This window comes from Sinohyriopsis cumingii, chromosome 7, assembly GCF_028554795.1.
Source record: "Sinohyriopsis cumingii isolate HCF-2022 chromosome 7, ASM2855479v2, whole genome shotgun sequence".
Lineage (NCBI taxonomy): Eukaryota > Metazoa > Mollusca > Bivalvia > Unionida > Unionidae > Sinohyriopsis > Sinohyriopsis cumingii.
This window is the reverse complement of record NC_142967.1, coordinates 77109741-77136293: the sequence shown is the minus strand read 5'-3', so window position 1 is coordinate 77136293 and position 26553 is coordinate 77109741. Positions and strand designations below refer to the sequence as shown.

General features: G+C 35.6%; 1 protein-coding gene across 2 annotated transcripts; it reads right to left on the bottom strand.

Annotated features, from left to right (window-relative positions):
* Positions 1–23: 23 nt before the first annotated feature.
* Positions 24–26341, bottom strand: LOC149795567 (insulin-like growth factor-binding protein-related protein 1). 2 transcript variants are annotated; one of them, XM_089965399.1, is made up of 5 exons: positions 25810–26341; positions 23839–23946; positions 6073–6216; positions 2462–2650; positions 24–1669 (listed from the first exon to the last, which is right to left on the bottom strand). In XM_089965399.1, exons 1-5 carry the CDS (start codon positions 26081–26083, stop codon positions 1656–1658), a joined length of 729 nt encoding a protein of 242 aa, XP_089821525.1. In that variant the 5' UTR covers positions 26084–26341; the 3' UTR covers positions 24–1655. The 2 variants fall into 2 exon arrangements, with proteins under 2 accessions (XP_089821525.1, XP_089821526.1); XM_089965400.1 differs by lacking the exon at positions 23839–23946 and having other exon boundaries at positions 25810–26333.
* Positions 26342–26553: the final 212 nt, after the last annotated feature.

The following is a 26553-nucleotide window of genomic DNA, read 5'->3' as shown; positions in this document are numbered from 1 at the left end:
ATAGATGAATACTGAAAAATAAGTAAATTTTCAACTAATCTTTATTCTTATACATAGAACATGTATATGTCATGGTCAAATTATCAAAATCATCATAAAATAAGGAAGACTTTTGATTTTGTTGTTAACAGTTCTACTTCATAATAGACCCCATTACAAATAACTAAATGTTCTAAACTACTATTATATATATGGACAGAGTAATGATAACTTAAACAACCTCTCATATTTTACCAAAATCATGCTGTCTAAATCAAAAGTGAAATCAATTTCATGAAATAAACTAATAAACTGTTCATTTTTACAGCCTGGAATTCTTATAAATTTCCCTCTTCCACAAAGATTTTAAAAAATAATATCAATTTATTATATCGGTCATATCACATATTGCACTACAATCAATAATGGAGTTTTAAAGCTTGTTTGCAGCAATAGTTTAGTTTGCAAATATGTTTACAAATTCTATTATATAAAGACAAACATTTCAAGGTAATATACATATATATATAAAAAACAATCCTATATTCTGGACAATGGAAGGGGTCAGAGATCGGTTTAATCTTTCTCATTGGCAAATGAGTACTTAATTTTACTTGGTGTGTTCTGCTACCCACCCACCCGTACTAGAAACAAGAAAACATGAAAACATTATATTTTGACAGAGGGATATTTTCACTGTTCATCTAGTATTTAGACCTTAAACAAGTACAGTAAAAACATCATTCACACATTATGTACATATATTATTAATTCCTCTTTTTAAATCGGCAGGTTCTGTTCCAAAAACAAATCCCAGTTGAATTTATTCTTGTGATACAATGTTTTGTCTAGATTTTTCTTTTGACTGTCAAATTTAATTTAGGTTAAAGTAAATTTTATCTAGGAAAATTTAAATTTTGTACCTCTAAGTAACGTAAATTTGTGTATAATAACGTGCAATATGCATTGAAAGTTATTGTTACAAAACGTAATGAAAGCATACAAATATAGTAATTATATGGATCCTGATTTTAGATATGCCTTACTATTTTACTTGTTTTCCCCTTTCAGTGCTGTATAGTTAAATATACATGTAAGGCCAAAGTACTGTATATACTTGTAAGGACAAAGTACTGTATATAAGTGTAAGGCCAAAGTACTGTATATACTTGTAAGGACAAAAGTACTGTATATAAGTGTAAGGCCAAAGTACTGTATATACTTGTAAGGACAAAGTACTTTATATTGTAAAAAACTGCCCAACAATGTTGATAAAACATGAAAATGAGACATTATTTAGAGGGATCCAGAAAGACAAAAAAAAAAAATGAAAACAATATATAACGTTAATCTCCAGCTACATGTGGTTGATCAAGAGATGTTACCACATAACTATGGAGAAAATCAGTTGTCCATTGTGTAATTCCATTTGACATGACACGTATGTTTGATTGGGAAATTATTACAATTTTCTGCATGTTGACAACTTTACTGGCATTAATCGATATATTTTTATACAAAAACAACATCAAAATGATTTGAAAGCATACAAGAATGATTATAAAATACAAAAGTTGTATACATTTTGGCACATAAAAGAGCTGATTGTCTGACAACTGACGGCAGACACAAAGGTTAGTTGGTATTCATGTATCACAGTCATATTGCCAGGTGTCCTAGGAGTTTTCAACTGCAAAATAAATAAATAAATAAATCAATCAATAAATAAATGTCACCTACAATCTTTACTCGCCTATACGTGCGGTCCACATTCAACAACGTCCGGGTCTATGTTGTTTGCATCTGGAAGTTGGATCCGTCTTACAAGCGAGTAAATACGGTATATATATATATATATATATATATATATATATATATATATATATATATATATATATATATATATATATATATATATATATATATATTCTCCATATTTTTGCTACGTGTCTTACGATTTAAACATCCACGGAATGTATTATTGGTTTTATTATTGAATATAATGACAAGTCTATCTACGTAATAATTGTTTTTTTTTTCTGTATGCCTGTGTGTAAATAAGATATATCGTGCAGGCTTCTGTATTTGCTTCCAGAGATTTATTGATTTTTTTTAATTAAAAGATTATATTGCATATGCATGACATTCTTATTTCAAAAACCCCAATGGTAGCTACATAAGATTTTTTCAAAATGTGTTAAAAATCATTTGGTTTTCTGCCGTCTCCATATATTTATTCATGTAATAATTTCTCCCACAAAAAGTAGTTCAAATAATTGTTAGTCATTGAGGGACTCCTTGTTTTTCAAGCAAGTGTCATGGCATATAAACTTTTAACGATTTTTTTAAAATAGTTTGTTCAATGTTAATAATATTACCCAACGAGGTTGTACTACTAGTAGATTAAAGTCTTTGAATTATTTAGTTTCCATTTTAAAATATTTTCTTTGTTTCTTATTTTAAGTAAAGTCAGTAAACCAACCATCATCCTCCATAATTTTGACCCTGGCTGTGGCTTCCGCTTTGCTCTGGGTTGGCATGTCCATCTGGACGGCCACACACGTGTAGTCCCCCTCATGCCGTTTGGAGGCCTCCATAATCTGTACAAAGCCTGTAATTCGGTAACTGTCTGGGCCTCCACGCATGTTCACAGCCACTGCAGAGTCATCAGCTTTAGGTTCAAACACAAAATGCAAAATTCAAAATTCCAACAACTTCAAGCATTTATAATTTCGTAAGCTGGTCCTTTTTATTCTTCTGCCATCTAAGCCAGTTGCATCCCTGCAAAACTTGTTATTATTACTACAGACAGAAAATGTATACTAAGCTTCGGTGCATTGCGTTCATCGCTTTACAATATTGAATATTTCTATTTCAGTTCATAACAAGGGTTAATTACATTGAAATAAAAACCAAGATATTTAAATCAATACACATATTACAAATTACTTGGGACAAGAAAGAAAGAACGAGAAATAAGGAAACAAAGAACGAGAACTGAGTTATGCTTACTGCCCATTTAATTCATTTTACCAGATTTCCTATAATCGGTGGAATCCAGTAATTATGACTTAAATAAAATTAAACTGTATTATTACAAATATTCATGTTTTATAAAATCAAAAGCAATGTGATTAATGATGGGTTGGAGAGTTAAGGTATTGCTACATTAAACAAGATCAAAACGTTTAACTCTTGTATAATAATGTTCCTTTTAAAATTCGTACTGTGAAACGAACATCCCACTAAGTAAATACCAACGTCACACTAAATAAATATGACCACCCCACTAAGTAAATACCAACATACCACTAAGTAAATGCCAACATCCCACTAAGTACATATTACTACCCCAATTAGTAAATACCAAGATCTCATTAAATAAATACCAACATCCCATTCAAATAAATACCAACATCCCACTAAATAAATACCAGCATCTCACCAAGTAAATACATACGTCCCACTAAATAAATACAAAACTCCCACTAAGTAAACACCAACAGCACACTAAATAAATACAAAACTCCCACTAAGTAAACACCAACATCCCACTAAATACACGTCATCTTATTTTTTCTTTATAAATATTTAAAGTCTTTAATTATTTTTTTTAATATAAATTGTTTGACTTCATCAAAGTCCTTTTGAAAAGGGATTAGTTATACCGATGAGCTTTCTCTATAGTTCTTTAACTGCATTTTAATGTATCGATATATAAAGAATTTACATTTATATGGATTTCTTCCCCAGAAGATTCAAAATCTACAACTGCCATCATTATGTGCTAATTAACTGATGCACACTGCATTCTCCCCCCCCCCCCCAGTCCCTTGAACAAAGATGGTCAATGATTGATTCTGAAATCTCTATTTATGTATATACCATATATTAATGGCCACTGTGGATTCATTCATTTTAGGAGGGTTTGTATCCAATGAATATTTCTGTTCTGTCAACATTTCAAACCAAATTTTTTTAATTATTAAAATTAAATGTTGTATATATTCATTTCCCATCCAAACCAAACAAAATCTCTTTTCAAACAATATTTTCCAAGAACCTAATAACTTTTTGATTAAGACGACGAGTCTAAGCCACGTAATTTTCAAGGACACGAAAATTTATAATTTTCAAGACCACGATAAATTTACGATTTTCAAGGCCACTCTTCCTTTTTCAATGTCACTGTTTTCAACCCTCCCATAGGAATCTCTTGTATGGTGGTTTCTCTCTTTACTCTTTTACCACTGATTGCCAAATAAAATCATAAAACATTCTTTTCATTCTTTTTTAGTTCTAAATTGGTGGATCTAGCTGGGAAATTAAATGTTCCTAACTGGAATCAGTAAAGTCTTAAAAACTTTTTTTTTCTTCAAATTAGATTTAGATTCTTCTTCAATATACTCAGCAGAGTTATTCCTTTAGTTTCTATCATTATCCTCTAAAACACGAGAAGACTTAAGACCTAGTCGTGTAAACTCAGGAATAGTGGTGGAAGAATAAAAAGAATACCGTCGTAGAGAAAGTTCTAAAGATTGGATAATCATTTAATAAAGTTTAACTCTAAGTGATAAAAACTTTGAAATATAATGGCGTTTAATAGATGGGGACTAGGAGAATAAAAATACAAGGATATAGTTGATTATTATGGAAAAGAAAACAGCATTACATCTGCTGCTTACAAGATACAGTACTCCCACATTATAACGCTGTTCATGGGCTCCACTGAGTGTACCGTCATCTGAGACTGAATTATAATGAAGTGCATATATATATATATATATATATATATATATATATATATATATATATATATATATATATATATATATATATATATATATATAACCTTTTCATGAAATGGAATCCATGACTGGATTCGCCTTGTAAAAGGAATCGCGGTATAGTGAATAGCGGTATAGAGATGGAGCACTGTACTAATTTTATAGATAATAATTTAACATGTAGTAGAGCTATATGGGGATATGAATACCCCAAATTCACGCGATCTTTGTATTTTACTTGATAATAATCCTGAGTATAAAATAAATGAAATAAAAAGATACAGATGGAAATTTACTTGCATTAGACGAAAATATAGTAACAGAGATTATTATTAAAGTACCATATAATGATTTTCCACACTTGTGCATTAAAGATAACCGCTGTGGCGGCCATATTGTTCCTCAAGTCTTTTTGTATGTCCATTCATCGCTATTTTCATTTAGGAACAACTAGACCATGGGATGAAGGTGTGTGAAAAGTTTAATGGCAAACCTCCAAGTAGTTTAAGAGGCGCAACGATAATTTTAAAAAAATCATGCTAGCGGACGGAAAACGGACGGACTACAGATCATCCCATAAACTCTTCTGCTCTATGACCAGTAAAGCTAAATTTTCAAATCATAACTTACTTCTTACCTTTTAATCCGGGTTGTGGGAATATTTCTCACATGTTGGTCCACGTTATGGAACATTATGCAACTAAAAACATCCAGTCTAGGCTGATAGCGCTCTGCCTGGTATAACAATCATACACATCGGTCAAAGCTTGCATTCCTCTGACTTGTAATAGTCAGAAAGTTACGATGGTACTAAGCAGGCTAGACTGACAAGTCGGAAAGGTATGTTAATCAGTTGGTTGGCGTATGATATCAGCATAGACTCACACTTTTCGAGGTTAAATAATTTTTATTGCAAACTCTTATATATTGAGTGGGCGTGCGTATTTCTGGTATGATACTTATAACATAGTAAAATCCTCAACATGATTGTAGTCGAGACAACTAAATATGACAGGCACCAATAGAGGCTTATGCTTTGCTCACCAGTTACTTTTTGATAACCTTTGGAATCATTTCTCTTCATATTGTTAATAACACGTTAGAGTTGCATTTCGTCTGAGGGAGAGATATCGATACAAACAACAAATTCCAAATCATGCTTATGACTATCGTAAAAGAGAAATTTGTAATCTGATTGGTGAATCGAAGGGCCACCCAAACAAGACCTTGTATCTGTGACTGTCAGATCTCCGTTATATTGATTTTAGTCAGATTGCTATAACTTTGTGCATACAAATGTACTTACATGGGAGTGGCTTTGTTGTACCGTCAGCCTGGGTGAAGAACCAAAAGATAATTGGAATAGGGTTCCCAATTGCCTCACACGAAAGTGTTATGAAGTCTCCAGTCTTGTTCTTCGTGCTTTCAGGCCCGGCAATAATTTCCGGATCTGTAGAATATAATGAATTGTGAAGTCAATATCTTCTTTATTGGCAATGCGTGTGTATTTGTGTTGTGTGTGTGTGCGCGCACGCGTGCCCACAATTTAAGGCTGACAAAATCATTACCGGCATTACTTAAATATATCTGGGATTTGGTTGACTTAGTGGGTTTAACACCATTTCTCAGTACATAATAGTCAATACATGGCGATGGAGGAACCTGGGAAGATCCCATAAAGAACCACCGACCAACAGAAAACGACTGGTAAACTTTCTCACATACGTTTACCTAGTCGAGCATTAAAAACACAACGAGCATTGTTTTGCCATAATGGTGTGTATATATATATATATATATATATATATATATATATATATATATATATATATATATATATATATATATATATATATATATAGTTCTGTGGGAACCTGAAATCACTTACTTTCTTGCGTGTTTCTTACTTTTAGCGCTCACCATTCATCACGTTCTCAATTCTATATTGAGCGCTACACCACTGTGTGTGTGTGTGAATCTGTTATCAACTATTCACGTTTTGTACTGGAAAAGATAATCCATGCCAAATTTTTACAATCTGTTCTCGTTTACTGTGGGTTTTCTTATTCAATCAATCAGTCATTTTTTCCCCGCGTGTATATAACCAACATGATCAAAGCACGACAGAGAAACCTGGCTCATGCTAAGTTAACTGCAAAGTTCTTGTCAATATTAAGTGTGCAATGTTACACGTAAATGTATTTCCACAAAAAAAATCTTTGTGTACTTTTTTGAATTTTATTTGTTTACGAATACATGTAGATTAATGTGAGGTTGGAGAACACTTAGTCATAATCCTTGAAAGGTGAACACAGTGATTGCAACTAGTGTTGATCGCCAGTCCGTGTAACCATCCATAATTAAAATTTAACATTTTGTTCACATTTTTAGATTTGTTGCAATTAGGTCAAAAATCAAAATTTATTAATTTTTAAACTTTTACATTTGTTTTCAAAATCATATTGTTATGTATATTTGATTTAATTTAATATTTTGTCTGACGTTTTATTTTTTTAACTTTATTCGATTACATGCTATTGTAATGTAATATTGTTTGTTGGAATTTTAGAATTAAGTTCAGCTCTGTTTGACCTGACTTTTTTAATTTTCATTGGTAAACACCTAATAATATAATTACTGTATCTAGTTTCTGACCTTGATTCAGAAACAGTGATAGTTTTAGTAAACAACTTTTTAAAAAAATATATTCTTTCTCAGAGTAAGAATTATTATGTTAAGTCAAGGCCATACCTGGACAACGTGATATTTATCATGTAACATTTCTAGAAGGTTGAACCCCATCCGGAAATCTGTTTTGCGTCTTAGTTAGACTTATTACAGATGTATTGAGAAAGAATAGTCAGTCGTGCCTTAACACTTGAGACGTCAAGGTGTCTTATGTTGTGTCCAGTTTTGTAATTTTAAATTCAAGTTGATTCTTTTCCATGGAAATACTAGTGCTCTAAATTAATTATTGGACAAGGACAGTTATCGAAATTTATATAGAATTCAAAAACTGGGATAATATTTTATGTGATTCATCAAGAGACTAATGACACTGCAGCACTTCGCAGGTTACAAAAGATGTCATCGTCTTCCATTCTGGATTTCATCGGGATTCGAACTTAGTTTCATTCAGGAATTTTTATTACTAGGACTTCTATTTTTTAATTCTTGGAGTATTTTTGTATTTGATTCGTAAAACCGTAAGTTCTTTTTTCTCATTTGTTACTTTATATTCCAGGGAAATAAATTATTTTTTTAAAATTTAACAAAGCTTGTTGTCTTCACTTTTTTCATGTTACTTTTTGTAAGAGCCCAGACTCTTAACAATATGTTTTAGGAATGTGGAAGCTTGACTTTGTTTCTTCTCTGGTTTTATATCCTCGTGTAAATTTGTAAACATTTTTAAGATGCTGTATTGTAGCCTTAAGTACGATTATGATGTATGGAACTTATGAATACATATTTAAACAATAAAAAACTGTTTATAGCTTTGAAGAAATACAACAAACACGCCAGCGTACGATAACCATCAACGAGGGATTAGTTGCAGTGTACAATGTTATACAAGTGATGCTTAAGTAGTCGTCTCATACTTTTACATTTTAAGGCCGTAATAATAATAATAAGGACTTTGTATAGCGCCTAATCTTTAGAAGCTCTAAGCGCTTTACAACATTAGACAACACCTATAAGATAAAAAAACATATAATAATATTATTACAAAAACAAACACCATGAAATTAGAAAAACATTAAAAAATAAAAAACATGCTTTGAATATTTCAGGTAGGAAACATTATTAGGTCTTTAAGTTTGTTCTTGCAGTCGAAATAAGTGAGTTGTGAGAGCACTCTTGAATGAGAGCACAGTGTCTTTGTGTCTAAGTTCAGTGGGCAATTCATTCCACGTTGCTGGGCCCTGGTATGCAAAAGAACGCTGTCCATATGACTTTGTTTTCATAGTGGGAATAATGAGTATACGATTGTCAGAAGAGGAGCGTAAGTATCTTGCTGGTGTGTACACATGGGTGAGGTCGGATAGGTATGTTGGACTAGAGTCCGACAGTGAAACGTAGCACAGAGAACAAATTTTGTGTTTGATTCTGGATCGAATGGATAGCCAGTGTAGGGTACAGAGCAGCAGGGAGGTGTGCTCTGATCGTGGTACTCTAAGTATGATCCGAGCAGCTGTGTTTTGAACTTTTTGAAGTTTCTAGAGTAGATATTGAGATGAACCAGACAGAATTGAGTTACAATAGTCCAGTCTTGAAAGTACTAATGAACACACGAGTGTTTCAGTGGCATCAACTGAAAGATATTTGCGAATTGAGCTGATGCGTCTCAGCTCAAGATATGCAGCCTTGCATATGTTCATGACATGTTGGTGCAATGTGAGAGTACTGTCCAGAGTAACACCTAGGTTTCGTACTGATTGTGTGAATTTAATGTTGGCGTTGCTGATATTTATTGTTTGAGGTAAAGGATGTGAATGAGAAAGTCTTTGTGTTGTGATCAGAATAGCCTCAGTTGTATCATCATTCATCTGCAGCTTGTTACATGTCATCCATGATTTCACATCAGAAATGCACCTCTCTACACCTTGGATGGTAGCATCAACTTCAGTTGGGTGGCTAGATTTGTATATTTGGGTGTCATCAGCGTACAATTGGTGAGACAATGGATGATGATCTATGACACTTGAGAGCGAATGAGTGTACAGAATGAAGAGAACAGGTCCAAGAACAGACCCCTGTGGAACACCACAACATAGATCAACTGGGCTGGAGTGTATTCCATTTGCAGATACAATTTGTGTCCTGTTGACCAAGGAGGACTTGAACCACAGTAAGGCTGTATCATGAATGCCAAATACATGCTGGAGACGGTGAAGTAATATATCATGGTCTATTGTGTCAAATGCTGCAGACAAATCAAGGAGGGTGAGGACTGTAATCTTTCCGCTATCCAACGCAGAGAGAATGCCATTAACTACTTTTAGAAGAGTAGTTTCAGTACTGTGGCAAGGGCGATATGCAGATTGTACATTGCTAAAAAGACGGTTTGAATTTAGATGAGATACAAGCTGGGATAGAACAACCTTTTCTAAGATTTTTGATATGAATGGGAGATTAGAAACTGGGCGGTAGTTCTTTAAAACGTTATGGTCTAGTACACGTGCCAACTATATACGACGTTCTAACCAGGATAATAAACGTAACAACAGGCAACAACAAAACAGCCAATTCAGATTGGTGTCTTTTATGCTAGTATTACTTCGCATTCGTTCCTTAATTATATGCAAGCGGTAAAGAAAGAAATTTTAGGTCGATAAGAAGGACATGTTTGACTGATTTCAAAGTTTTATTGTGTTTTAGACTCTTTGTAATTTTCATCAAAATTTAGAATAATTCCAACAAATACATTTTCTTTGTTTAGATTGTAGACTACTGAAAGTTTCATTACATTTAAAACATCTAGGTGCCAATAGCAACTACCTCCCATAAGCGTTATACGGATCAATAATACGATTTTGATAGTGCTCCTTGCATGTTTATACATTGCATTAACCAAATTATAGGAGGCGCCATTTTTACGGGAATACTGTATTATAGAAAATGAAAAGCCATAGAACATGCTTGTATACTTATGTTCGAGAAAAGTGCAGCTTGTCATCAACCCATTCTGTTTCCCATTTCTCTTGTAATCGAAAAAATGCATTTCAGTAAGATCAAATTATTTGATAATAATAATAATAATAATAATAAGAAGAAGAAGAAGAAGAAGAAAATGCTGATGATGATGACGAAGAAGAAGAAGAAAAAGAAGACTTTATTGATTCTTGATCTTGATACAATACAACAGGTAAACCAACGAGCAAGTTTTACATTTGTGTTTAAAGCAGAAAAGATCTATATACAGTATTTCAGTATCATTAGAGACGATATTCCAAGATACCATTCTTTGAAACATGTCGGTCATCTCTTTTGGGAGACTTTGCTAACCTTTAGTTGAAGAGACTGGTGTAAAGACTTTTTCAGAATATTTAAAGTCCCTGGTATTTAAATTTCACATATGTGAGAAAACTTTAGCGAACCCAACATGCTCTCAAAATGTCATATAGAGCTGAGAACCTTGTTTCTAATCCGAGTCTTTAAAGAAAGATGAGCTGCTGGAGCTTGCCAAACACTGTTCTGTTGTGGAAGTAAAATCATCTTTGATAAAACAAAAAATAAATCATGTTTTGATACCGTATTTGGTGGGAAAGAAAATGTTTGATACAAGTACTTTGGTTTGATTAGGCACTATCTGGCTCTGACGTTAAATTAAAAGAATAACAATTAAAACACCAGATGGAAATAGAGTTAAGAAAGATTAAGCTTTAAAAAGAAATGAGGGATTGCAAATTCAAAAAGATGAAATGGAGAAAGAAAAAAAAAAGAGAAATGCCAATGAAAATTCAGATGCAGGAAGAAGAAAGAGAAATGAAAATGCAAAGAGAAAAGAAACGGAAATACAGCTGTAATTAAAACAAATTAGAGCTAGCAAGCAGAAAGCACTCCACCCTCTCCACACCCCCAGTTCAGGTTTCGATGCTACCAGAAATATTAGGTTAGTACCTTCTTTTAAAGAAAAAGATATAGGTCAATATTTTCTTCACTTTGAGAACATTGCTGAATATTTGTAATGGCAGAGAGAGCATTGGACTTTATTATTACACAGTGTACTTGCTGGCAAAGCTCTTGAAGTGGTTAAGGAATTATCTTGAAGGATTATGAACTGGTACCTGAGGTATGTTGTCAAAGGTGTAGGAATTGTAGAAAAGAAACTTATGTAGAATTTGCACAGAAAAAAAGGAACAACTGTTCGATAGGTGGTACTTAGCCAAGAAGTTTGATAAAGATTATGATAAACTTAGACAACTCATATTAGTTGAAGAGTTCAAGAATTCCATCCATGGTGATGTAAAGACCTGTCTTGATGAGAAAAAGGTTTAAACTTTGGGAGATACTTCTCGTACATCTGACGATAATACCATTGGCCCCATACGTTTCATTTGTCAGCGTACGAGTACTCCCAGATCTCAATCGGGCACAACTTTCAGGAATCAAACTTCTGATAAGACTGATCAGAAACATGTCTACTTGTTGCAAGAAAATAGTCAACGTTATTTCTGACTGCTACAAATTGAAAAATAAGCAACAAAATAAAGACACTATTCCAAAAGCTCTAATTTCTAAGACGAAAAGGTTATGGTCATGTATTGAAAGCAATACATCTTTTGGGGGTCAAACAAGCCCCGGTCTGCTTTTATTAAAGAGAATTATGAACCATTCATGTCAAATGGCTCTATTTCACTAATCGGCGATCCTGCTAAATCTGGAGGACACATGGGCTTCACAAAATCTTTTATTATCAAGTACTTTGCAATTATATGAAACGTCTTCTTCTAGTGAAAGTGTTCTATATAGGGAGTAGAGTGCGACCTTGATAATGCTCCTCTCCACGTGACTGTGTCAATTTGTCATCAGACTTAGTCTCAGGGCCCATGACTGTCGGAGCAGTGAATTCTTTGCCCATGAAGACTATCAATTTATTGCTAGGGAATGACCTAACTGGAAATAAAGTTGTGGCTCATCCACTTGTACTGACAAAACCTTGTTTGTTTCAGAATGCTGATCCTGTTCAGATTGAAATACCTGATTTATACCTTGGTCGTATGATTACTAGAGTTATGTCAAACAATTCTTGAGAATGGTTTTGATCAGGAAATAGTTCCTTTAGTCTTTTGGCGAGGATGGTATAGATCAAGTTAGAGGTATTGATCAAAATGATCCTTTTGCTTACTAATCATTCTCTCAGTTCTAATCTGGGTGACAAAGATAAACACTCGTTGTCGATCAGTAACAAGGTCGTGAGATATGCTTGTTTCAGAGGGGTATTAGCTTATCCTAAGCCACACAATTACCAGTTTTGTATTTTGTAAACACAATGGGTCCTTATGAGAAAGTGGAGACCACCTCAGGTACCCGTTGGTGAGGAGTGGTCAGTGAGCTGTCAAACAGTATCATAGAATGTCTCACTTAAAAAAAAATAAAAATAAAAAACAAACAAACAAACAAAAACATTTGAGATCCTCTGTTTAGATATGAGACAGAAAAAGACAGTGTTGAATATAAAAACCCCATAAATTCTTCATTTCTGTAACGGAATATTTTGATTGACAAATGCATGTGCATTTTCAAAATCGAAATGAAATACGTCAATAAAATTCGCTTTATCTTTTTCCCCGATACCAAGAATTACTATGTATGTTAATGCCATCTGACTAGCGTGCAGCTTTCTAAAATGTGAACGATTTTTTTTGAAATCTCTTGTTAAATGGGGATCACAGTATGTATATGCTTATGATTCAGTTTTACGGCATGGGAAGAACAGAAATTGACTGATAAATTGTTGTTGTTATCTCAATCTTCTGCTTTGAAGAGGAACGTGACGTAGATTTCCAGTGGTTAGGAAAAGAAGCCGTTATGATAGCATAGTTCATAATGTAGGTAATACTGAACTGAATAGGACCAGCATCAGTTCAGATAAATTGAGAATGGATCCCATCTAGGCCAGAACATTTTATGGCAAATTTTTAAAATGATCAATGCATTTAATATTTTCTTTAGAACAACATTAATAACATCACTAGGATTGTTACATACTTTAATGTCTTCCAAAGCCAGTTTGTAGTACTGATACATTAGTCTAGGATACTATTGTAGTACTGATACATTAGTCTAGGATACTATTGTAGTACTGATACATTAGTCTAGGATACTATTGTAGTGCTGATACATTGGTCTGGGATACTATTGTAGTGCTGACACATTAGTCTAGGATGTTGTTGTAGTACTGACACATTGTTCAAGGATGTTGTTGTAGTACTGACACATTGTTCTAGGATGTTGTTGTAGTACTAACACATTGTTCTAGGATGTTATTGTAGTACTGACACATTGTTCAAGGATGTTGTTGTAGTACTGACACGTTGTTCAAGGATGTTGTTGTAGTACTGACACATTGTTCAAGGATGTTGTTGTAGTACTGTCACATTGTTCAAGGATGTTGTTGTAGTACTGACACATTGTTCAAGGATGTTGTTGCAGTACTGACACATTGTTCAAGGATGTTGTTGTAGTACTGACACATTGTTCAAGGATGTTGTTGTAGTACTGACACATTGTTCAAGGATGTTGTTGTAGTACTGACACATTGTTCAAGGATGTTGTTGTAGTACTGTCACATTGTTCAATGATGTTGTTGTAGTACTGACACATTGTTCAAGGATGATGTTGTAGTATTGACACATTGTTCAAGGATGTTGTTGTAGTACTGTCACATTGTTCAAGGATGTTGTTGTAGTACTGACACATTGTTCAAGGATGTTGTTGTAGTACTGACACATTGTTCAAGGATGTTGTTGTAGTACTGTCACATTGTTCAAGGATGTTGTTGTAGTACTGACACGTTGTTCAAGGAAGGGTGATGTTGTAGTACTGACACATTGTTCAAGGATGTTGTTGTAGTACTGTCACATTGTTCAAGGATGTTGTTGTAGTACTGACACGTTGTTCTAGGATGTTGTTGTAGTACCGACACATTGTTGTTCAATGATGTTGTTGTAGTACTGACACATTGTTCTAGGATGTTGTAGTACTGAGACATTGTTCAAGGGTGTTGTTGTAGTACTGTCACATTGTTCAAGGATGTTGTTGTAGTACTGACACATTGTTCAAGGATGTTGTTGTAGTACTGACACATTGTTCAAGGATGTTGTTGTAGTACTGACACATTGTTCAAGGATGTTGTTGCAGTACTGACACATTGTTCAAGGATGTTGTTGTAGTACTGACACATTGTTCAAGGATGTTGTTGTAGTACTGTCACATTGTTCAAGGATGTTGTTGTAGTACTGACACATTGTTCAAGGATGATGTTGTAGTATTGACACATTGTTCAAGGATGTTGTTGTAGTACTGTCACATTGTTCAAGGATGTTGTTGTAGTACTGACACATTGTTCAAGGATGTTGTTGTAGTACTGACACGTTGTTCAAGGAAGGGTGATGTTGTAGTACTGACACATTGTTCAAGGATGTTGTTGTAGTACTGTCACATTGTTCAAGGATGTTGTTGTAGTACTGACACGTTGTTCTAGGATGTTGTTGTAGTACCGACACATTGTTGTTCAATGATGTTGTTGTAGTACTGACACATTGTTCTAGGATGTTGTAGTACTGAGACATTGTTCAAGGATGTTGTTATAGTACTGACACATTGTTCAAGGATGTTGTAGTACTGAGACATTGTTCAAGGATGTTGTTGTAGTACTGAGACATTGTTCAAGGATGTTGTTGTAGTACTGTCACATTGTTCAAGGATGTTGTTGTAGTACTGACACATTGTTCAAGGATGTTGTTGTAGTACTGACACGTTGTTCTAGGATGTTGTTGTAGTACTGACACGTTGTTCAATGATGTTGTTGTAGTACTGACACGTTCTAGGATGTTGTAGTACTGACACATTGTTCAAGGATGTTGTTGTAGTACTGTCACATTGTTCAAGGATGTTGTTGTAGTACTGACACATTGTTCAAGGATGTTGTTGTAGTACTGACACATTGTTCAAGGATGTTGTTGTAGTACTGTCACATTGTTCAAGGATGTTGTTGTAGTACTGACACATTGTTCAAGGATGTTGTTGTAGTACTAACACATTGTTCAAGGATGTTGTAGTACTGTCATATTGTTCAAGGATGTTGTTGTAGTACTGACACGTTGTTCAAGGAAGGGTGATGTTGTAGTACTGACACATTGTTCAAGGATGTTGTTGTACTGTCACATTGTTCAAGGATGTTGTTGTAGTACTGACACATTGTTCTAGGATGTTGTTGTAGTACTGACACATTGTTGTTCAATGATGTTGTTGTAGTACTGACACATTGTTCTAGGATGTTGTAGTACTGAGACATTGTTCAAGGATGTTGTTGTAGTACTGGCACATTGTTCAAGGATGTTGTAGTACTGAGACATTGTTCAAGGATGTTGTTGTAGTACTGAGACATTGTTCAAGGATGTTGTTGTAGTACTGTCACATTGTTCAAGGATGTTGTTGTAGTACTGACACATTGTTCAAGGATGTTGTTGTAGTACTGTCACATTGTTCTAGGGTGTTGTTGTAGTACTGACACATTGTTGTTCAATGATGTTGTTGTAGTACTGACACATTGTTCTAGGATGTTGTAGTACTGAGACATTGTTCAAGGATGTTGTTGTAGTACTGACACATTGTTCAAGGATGTTGTAGCACTGAGACATTGTTCAAGGATGTTGTTGTAGTACTGAGACATTGTTCAAGGATGTTGTTGTAGTACTGTCACATTGTTCAAGGATGTTGTTGTAGTACTGACACATTGTTCAAGGATGTTGTTGTAGTACTGACACGTTGTTCTAGGGTGTTGTTGTAGTACTGACACATTGTTGTTCAATGATGTTGTTGTAGTACTGACACGTTCTAGGATGTTGTTGTAGTACTGAGACATTGTTCTAGGATGTTGTTGTAGTTCTGACACATTGTTCTAGGATGTTGTTGTAGTACTGAGACATTGTTCTAGGATGTTGTTGTAGTACTGACACGTTGTTCTAGGATGTTGTTGTAGTACTGACACATTGTTCTAGGATGTTGTTGTAGTACTGACACATTGTTCAAGGATGTTGTTGTAGTACTGACACATTGTTCAAGGATGTTGTTGTAGTACTGACACATTGTTCAAGGATGTTGTAGTACTGTCACATTGTTCAAGGATGTTGTTGTAGTACTGACACGTTGTTCAAGGAAGGGTGATGTTGTAGTACTGACACATTGTTCAAGGATGTTGTAGTACTGTCACATTGTTCAAGGATGTTGTTGTAGTACTGACACATTTTTCAAGGATGTTGTTGTAGTACTGACACATTGTTCAAGGATGTTGTTGTAGTACTGACACATTGTTCAAGGATGTTGTTGTAGTACTGACACATTGTTCAAGGATGTTGTTGCAGTACTGACACATTGTTCAAGGATGTTGTTGTAGTACTGACACATTGTTCAAGGATGTTGTTGTAGTACTGTCACATTGTTCAAGGATGTTGTTGTAGTACTGACACATTGTTCAAGGATGATGTTGTAGTATTGACACATTGTTCAAGGATGTTGTTGTAGTACTGTCACATTGTTCAAGGATGTTGTTGTAGTACTGACACATTGTTCAAGGATGTTGTTGTAGTACTGACACGTTGTTCAAGGAAGGGTGATGTTGTAGTACTGACACATTGTTCAAGGATGTTGTTGTAGTACTGTCACATTGTTCAAGGATGTTGTTGTAGTACTGACACGTTGTTCTAGGATGTTGTTGTAGTACCGACACATTGTTGTTCAATGATGTTGTTGTAGTACTGACACATTGTTCTAGGATGTTGTAGTACTGAGACATTGTTCAAGGATGTTGTTATAGTACTGACACATTGTTCAAGGATGTTGTAGTACTGAGACATTGTTCAAGGATGTTGTTGTAGTACTGAGACATTGTTCAAGGATGTTGTTGTAGTACTGTCACATTGTTCAAGGATGTTGTTGTAGTACTGACACATTGTTCAAGGATGTTGTTGTAGTACTGACACGTTGTTCTAGGATGTTGTTGTAGTACTGACACGTTGTTCAATGATGTTGTTGTAGTACTGACACGTTCTAGGATGTTGTAGTACTGACACATTGTTCAAGGATGTTGTTGTAGTACTGTCACATTGTTCAAGGATGTTGTTGTAGTACTGACACATTGTTCAAGGATGTTGTTGTAGTACTGACACATTGTTCAAGGATGTTGTTGTAGTACTGTCACATTGTTCAAGGATGTTGTTGTAGTACTGACACATTGTTCAAGGATGTTGTTGTAGTACTAACACATTGTTCAAGGATGTTGTAGTACTGTCATATTGTTCAAGGATGTTGTTGTAGTACTGACACGTTGTTCAAGGAAGGGTGATGTTGTAGTACTGACACATTGTTCAAGGATGTTGTTGTACTGTCACATTGTTCAAGGATGTTGTTGTAGTACTGACACATTGTTCTAGGATGTTGTTGTAGTACTGACACATTGTTGTTCAATGATGTTGTTGTAGTACTGACACATTGTTCTAGGATGTTGTAGTACTGAGACATTGTTCAAGGATGTTGTTGTAGTACTGGCACATTGTTCAAGGATGTTGTAGTACTGAGACATTGTTCAAGGATGTTGTTGTAGTACTGAGACATTGTTCAAGGATGTTGTTGTAGTACTGTCACATTGTTCAAGGATGTTGTTGTAGTACTGACACATTGTTCAAGGATGTTGTTGTAGTACTGTCACATTGTTCTAGGGTGTTGTTGTAGTACTGACACATTGTTGTTCAATGATGTTGTTGTAGTACTGACACATTGTTCTAGGATGTTGTAGTACTGAGACATTGTTCAAGGATGTTGTTGTAGTACTGACACATTGTTCAAGGATGTTGTAGCACTGAGACATTGTTCAAGGATGTTGTTGTAGTACTGAGACATTGTTCAAGGATGTTGTTGTAGTACTGTCACATTGTTCAAGGATGTTGTTGTAGTACTGACACATTGTTCAAGGATGTTGTTGTAGTACTGACACGTTGTTCTAGGGTGTTGTTGTAGTACTGACACATTGTTGTTCAATGATGTTGTTGTAGTACTGACACGTTCTAGGATGTTGTTGTAGTACTGAGACATTGTTCTAGGATGTTGTTGTAGTTCTGACACATTGTTCTAGGATGTTGTTGTAGTACTGAGACATTGTTCTAGGATGTTGTTGTAGTACTGACACGTTGTTCTAGGATGTTGTTGTAGTACTGACACATTGTTCTAGGATGTTGTTGTAGTACTGACACATTGTTCAAGGATGTTGTTGTAGTACTGACACATTAGTCTAGGATGTTGTTGTAGTACTGACACATTGTTCTAGGATGTTGTTGTAGTACTGACACATTGTTCAAGGATGTTGTTGTAGTACTGACACATTGTTCAAGGATGTTGTTGTAGTACTGACACATTGTTCAAGGATGTTGTAGTACTGTCACATTGTTCAAGGATGTTGTTGTAGTACTGACACGTTGTTCAAGGAAGGGTGATGTTGTAGTACTGACACATTGTTCAAGGATGTTGTAGTACTGTCACATTGTTCAAGGATGTTGTTGTAGTACTGACACGTTGTTCTAGGATGTTGTTGTAGTACTGACACATTGTTGTTCAATGATGTTGTTGTAGTACTGACACATTGTTCTAGGATGTTGTAGTACTGATACATTGTTCAAGGATGTTGTTGTAGTACTGACACATTGTTCAAGGATGTTGTAGTACTGAGACATTGTTCAAGGATGTTGTTGTAGTACTGAGACATTGTTCAAGGATGTTGTTGTAGTACTGTCACATTGTTCAAGGATGTTGTTGTAGTACTGACACATTGTTCAAGGATGTTGTTGTAGTACTGACACGTTGTTCTAGGATGTTGTTGTAGTACTGATACATTGTTGTTCAATGATGTTGTTGTAGTACTGACACGTTCTAGGATGTTGTTGTAGTACTGACACATTGTTCTAGGATGTTGTTGTAGTTCTGACACATTGTTCTAGGATGTTGTTGTAGTACTGAGACATTGTTCTAGGATGTTGTTGTAGTACTGACACGTTGTTCTAGGATGTTGTTGTAGTACTGACACATTGTTCTAGGATGTTGTTGTAGTACTGACACATTGTTCAAGGATGTTGTTGTAGTACTGACACATTAGTCTAGGATGTTGTTGTAGTACTGACACATTGTTCTAGGATGTTGTTGTAGTACTGACACATTGTTCAAGGATGTTGTTGTAGTACTGACACATTGTTTAAGGATGTTGTTGTAGTACTGACACGTTAGTCTAGGATGTTGTTGTAGTACTGACACATTGGTCTAGGATGTTGTTGTAGTACTGACACATTAGTCCAGGATGTTGTTGTAGTACTGACACATTGTTCTAGGATGTTGTTGTAGTACTGACACATTGTTCTAGGATGTTGTTGTAGTACTGACACATTGTTCAAGGATGTTGTTGTAGTACTGTCACATTGTTCAAGGATGTTGTTGTAGTACTGACACGTTGTTCTAGGATGTTGTTGTAGTACCGACACATTGTTGTGCAATGATGTTATTGTAGTACTGACACGTTCTAGGATGTTGTTGTAGTACTGTCACATTGTTCAAGGATGTTGTTGTAGTACTGACACATTGTTCAAGGATGTTGTTGTAGTACTGACACATTGTTCAAGGATGTTGTTGTAGTACTGACACATTGTTCTAGGATGTTGTTGTAGTTCTGATACATTGGTTTACTTTAGGATGCTATTGTAGTACTGACAGATTGTTCTAGAATATTGCTGCACTACTGATACATTTGTCTACTTTATGATACTTTTGTATTACTGATAGACTGGTGTACACTTTTACTGTAGTACTGATACATTGGTCAAGGATATTGTTGTGGCATCGATACATTAGTACAGAACATCGTTGTAGTACTGATACATTGGTCTACGATATTGTAGTACTGATACATTGGTCTGTGTTACTGCTGTATTACTGATACATTAGTCAATGATATTCTTGTAGTTTTGATACATTAGTATAGAACGTCGTTGTAATACTGATACATCAGCCTAGTAAGTTCATGTGGTACTGACACATTGGACTATGATAATGTAGTACTGTTACATTGGTCGATGATATTGCTGCAGTACTGATACATTAGTCAATGATATTCTTGTGGCATCGATACATTAGTGTATAATGTCGTTGTAGTACTAACACATTGGTTTAGGATATTGCTGTAGTACTGATACATTGGTCTTGGATATTGTTCTGGTACTGATTCATTAGTTTAGGACATTGTTGTAGTACAGGTACATTGGTAACGGGTATTCTTGTGGTATTGATTGACACATTAGTCTAGGATATTGTTGTAGCATTGACACATTAGTCTAGGATATTGTTGTAGTACTGACACATTAGTCTAGGATATTGTTGTATTACTGACACATTAGTCTAGGATGTTACTGTAGTATTGACACATTAGTCTAGGATGTTACTGTAGTATTGACACATTAGTCTAGGATATTGTTGTAGTATTGACACATTAGTCTAGGATATTGTTGTAGTATTGACACATTAGTCTAGGATGTTACTGTAGTATTGACACATTAGTCTAGGATATTGTTGTAGCATTGACACATTAGTCTAGGATATTGTTGTAGTACTGACACATTAGTCTAGGATGTTACTGTAGTATTGACACATTAGTCTAGGATGTTACTGTAGTATTGACACATTAGTCTAGGATATTGTTGTAGTATTGACACATTAGTCTAGGATATTGTTGTAGTATTGACACATTAGTCTAGGATATTGTTGTAGTATTGACACATTAGTCTAGGATATTGTTGTAGTATTGACACATTAATCTAGGATATTGTTGTAGCATTGACACATTAGTCTAGGATATTGTTGTAGCATTGACACATTAGTCTAGGATATTGTTGTAGTATTGACACATTAGTCTAGGATATTGTTGTAGTATTGACACATTAGTCTAGGATGTTACTGTAGCCTTGATTCATGGGTCTAAAATATTGTTGCAGTATTGAGATAGTGGTCCATGACGTTCTTGTAAGATCTTTCTGTACTTGTCTAATATGATTAGTGACGATGTTCTTAAGTTTTCGTTTAGAAAGTTGACTTTTTATATGTATGCTTCCCTCTGAATTTGATGGCGATATTTATATTCTCATTCAACCATGTTGATATTCTTGCATGTTTTACTCATTTACTCTAAATAATGCATTTGTTTTGAAAACTTGCAACAATAATATAATCCAGGTGTCCAGCGTATCATTATCATTATCAACTCCGTTTATAAAAGACAACAGAACTTCACCAAGACCCTTGCAGAATATATTAGAGTATTTATCCTTATCAGATTATTACATAATAGAACAATTTTGTATTAGAGTCATTTTTGGAGTGGTGGTTAATAATGGTCGCTATGAACTGATCCTTTTGCGACGGCAGATTATGGTGTCTATGTTGTTTGTTTTTGGACTCGAGTTATACGCGAGTACAGACGGTCATATTCTCACAACATTGGTGCAGCGATTGCTATAAAAGCCAACAGTACATTGTAGTAGGTCTTCAGATGATCGCTACGACCATTTCACTAGCGGATGAAAATGGAAAACTTTCCACAACGATGCATGCCATCATACGAGTCTTAAGCGCTTAAGAAACATGCTGGCTTCTGTTGTTATTGAAACGATAAAATCTCTTGAACTTTAGCTTTCTAAACAAGAAATTAAAATAAATACGCGCCACGACACGCATATCATTTTCACGAAAGTCTAAATATTCAACAACAACTGGATATGAAATGAATAATACAGCACTGATATCAGTAGATGAATGCGTAATGCGCAGCAACGCTTAATAAGACAGAAGACGGGTTGGCTCAGCGGTTAGTGTGCCGGACTCGCGACATAAAGATTACGGGTTTACGTCCTACAGTCAGATCAGCCCCGGTCGGTTACCTTGGTGTGTCCTCCAGCAAAGCACGTTACCCCACTTGTCTCGGTACTAAATAGCCTACTTGTGTTGCTGTGCCATCAAAACAGCAATCCAGTGTCACTAGTCTTCCTGTGTCAGGCGGTGCAGCCAATACAAAAAATACTTCTACTTTGCACATCCCGTAAGATGTTCTGCTGGCATCCCCGTAAGATGTTCTGCTAGCATCTTATACTGGTAGGTCTATTCAGCTCGTAAACAAGGGGCTGTTGATGATTCACCCCTGCCTACGTCTGATATATGCCCACGCTAAATGCTAAAACGTACACAATCAAATGATTTACATGCATACAGACATAATACAGACACGTCCGAGTTTCCTCTGACCCTTGCCACCCCATTTTTTTTATATATTGGGACATTTATGCTGGGGTGTAGGGTCAGAGCGCATTCCCTATCGAAAAGTTGGAATTCGCCGACACCATTTGGTGTCGGCATGGGGTATCCGCTTTCTTCCCGACCCAGCACACTTGAACGGCTTTTCATCGAGATATACCTGCATGAAATCGATAGGAATATGATTTATTTTCTCAGAAATAATGAGCATAGCATTCGTCATGTCTTTAATCCGCTGACAGACGAGACGAAAGTACGTCGTTGCTGAAATTTGACCTGGATCTAGTCATTTGCATTCCGAGTCACATGACTATACAAATCTCGGAACCTACATGTCAATGACATCAGAGGTCATATAGTCACGTGATATCGACAAGAAGCAAATTTCCCAAGTTGTTGTACATAGAATTTGGACATATTATATAGAAGTCACTTAATGTTTGAAAATAAATATAATGCGCACTTAATTCTCAACATATTTTTTTTTAGAACAACAAACAGACACCTGTCGGTATCGCAGCAGGGTGGAGAAAACCATTTTCAAGAAGTACCGAGCACGTGTCAGCGATGCTTTTGTTGGTGTCACGTGACTACCACATTGCTACGTGCTCTTCGTAGTGAATCTGGCTTTCTTCAAATTTCTGCAACATTTACAGATTTCCGTCGTTGTTTTCACAAAAAAAATATTTTGAGAAGTTTGTTTTTTCATTTTTCTATAAAAATTACATGACTTTTGTTTATATGTTCGATTTGTTTTCCTACAGCAACACTAGAAATGGTCTGTTGTTGATATCACGTGACTGTATGACCTCTGATGTCATTGAGATGTAGCTTACGAGAGTTGTGTAGTCATGTGACTCGGAATGCAAATAACCAGATCCAGGTCAAATTTCAGCAACGACGTACTTTAAACGTGTTATTTTGATTTGGTTTCGTGTTTAAAGGCACATTAACGAACGAACACATAAAAGGCCAGATCGTGCCATAGCTATCGGAATAAAGTGCTTACCCAGAGACACCGCTGCGCCGACCCAATCTGGTGCGGGCAGGTTTCTAACGCGATCCTTTTGTTCGAAAGTCAGGCCCGCTAACTGCTGATCCACAGCCGCTCCCACACCTAAAAGTATCCCATATAAATTGTGACAACTTGAACACAGTCTGATCGAACTGTATTGTCTGTAATTTTGGCAATATTGAAAAGAAACCTCAAAGTCACATGTCGAGCAGGGATCTCCGTTATGTGCCGGCATCATTTGGCAAGAAAAGCGTACGAGATACAGTTAAACTGAAACATAGCATTTATTTTGCTCCAAGAGCAGTGGTAAGAGATACCCGTCCCATAAAATTTCCTTAGTGGCTTCTTCAATTTTTTAAAGTCACTTTGCTTGTCTTAATTTTGCATTGTTTGATATAGGAAGGTAAGCCACTGGCCCATCACAGGAACTCGCTAGGTTTCATTCTGAGCTACATGGATCGAAGCAGAGTATTCTAAAGTAAACTCTTTTACCCCATTTTAAGTTTTGCATCCAAATAAATGTTTCCCACAGGGGCGTGTCGTTAGACAGCATTTATTTTCTTCCCTGGATCGTAACCTGTATATAATATAGAATTTAGTTATCAAATTCCCGTACTTAGCCCAACCGTAGAAAACCAGTTTTAGCCTGTCCTGTTTATTAGGCCAACCGTAGAAAACCACGTTTTATCTATCCTGTTTACCAGGCCAACAGTAGAAAACTACTGGTCATCGGAGTAATCTAAGGTATTTTTGTCACTCTGTATGATTTTTTCCTTTAGACGATTGTTTTTTTCTTCTTAACATCAAGCTCGCGTCGAGCACCTGTGCGTTTTATATGTCCTGTTTTCCAGATGCGACAATAAAATTATTATGCATCTTCATTTTTCTCCGAATAGTTAATGCACTATTTTCACAAGTGTTCAGCATTGTGTATGGATTTCATGATCAACACTGATGAATGTGAATATAATCAGATCTCCTCTGTTTTCCCGTAGGACGTAGAGATCTGATTTCAATCACATTGTACAGCAATGGACATCTAAGGATATGGGAACTGTAAAAGACAGTGATGATCATAATTCAAAACAAGCATTATGTTCGCGTATATTTTATCGTGTCAAATAAAAATGTTTTAGTATTATTTCAATTGCTTTTGTCTACATAGTCTATGTAATCCTGCAGTGTCGAAGCCTTAGTACCAGTCACGTGAGCATGTTACATAATTCGTGAAGAGAAATTACCACCAAATGTAAGGTTTTTATTGTGTCATAATACAAACGGTACGTAACTTCGTATTACACACTTTCTTCAAGGAAAAGATGCGTCCGAAACAGCGATTACTTTAATCCGATTTGATGAACAAACAGCCGAGGGCTTTCTCGACTAACCTAGATGACGTCACCTTGTTGACGCACAGAGTGGCAAACGTTATGGAACTAAGGCAGTAATAAAAACCAATCTCAGACTTTAAGAAAATAGACAAATTTCATACATCTTTCGTGTATGTGCCAAATCTGGTTTGATAAATCTGAGCAAAGTCTCCCCTATCCATGCTAAGTCTATATATTTCTGCCACACAAACTTAATTATGAAAGCTTGAGCAGAATAACAAGAAACGTAAGTTGGTAAAACAAAAAATACAAATATTTAGCATTTTCAACCATGGATCAACTTTCATAATTATACAAACTTCATGCTCCATAGTGTCAAAAGCGCTGCAGACGTAGCAGGTCTCCTTGTTGTGCATAGAAATAATAATGATGTTATATTAGGCACAAAGGCTCTCCATATTTTGGTTGGTACTTCAGTCAGTTTAATTTTAGTTATTACATTCGGTCACGGTCTGCAACACAATCATCGGTAACTACGCAAATTAAAATAGCGTCGTTTATTGTTTATCGCACACCCACTCTGTGTGAGAGAGAGAGAGAGAGAGAGAGAGAATATCTCATCAACTGTACTTACTAGCAATGCATCTCCCGTAGCTTTGGACAACAAGACTGGCATTGTCTGTAGCCATTGCTTCTTCAACCAATTCGCAAAAATCATTGTAAGTTTTCCCGTTCGATCCGCAGATCATTTTGTTGTAGATACATTCACATCGTCCAGTCTTCAACAAGGCGTCTGGCACACATTTGTAATTTTCATCACAGTTTTTCTCGTCCGAAGGATCGCACAAGCTTCCTTTCTTGGCAAAGGCCACAGTAAATAAGGCAAATAATACTGCAAACCGCCACATTATTTCTTTAAAGTGATTACCCTTTCCAGAACACTTACAGAAACTGAGAAGAGCTCAAGAGAAGCAATGTAACCGTGTTTGAACTGTCCGAAAAGTTCAATTTAATTTTGTGGCTCTTACAGGCCAAAGTTGTCCCAACAGCTGTGTTGAAGGAATTAATTATGTTGGAACTATTTGGAATCCCTTGGTGTTCTGGCCTTCTTAATAATGTAGCCTGCTATCTGCCCTACGTAGCGGTAATGTAGATACAATGAGAGGCCTGTAAATTCAGCAGTAGGTAATGCGATACTTTATACAGAGGGGTTATATCAAACACTTAGGTCCCCATTTCGGCCGATGGCAAAAAGCAGCCAGCTTACATAGCAAATTGTTATGTCCCACCACTAGTACGATAAAACAGCCTCCAAACCTTTACTGATATAGATGGACGGTTGGGGCCCAAAACTTTCCATCAGTATTAGCACAGGTTT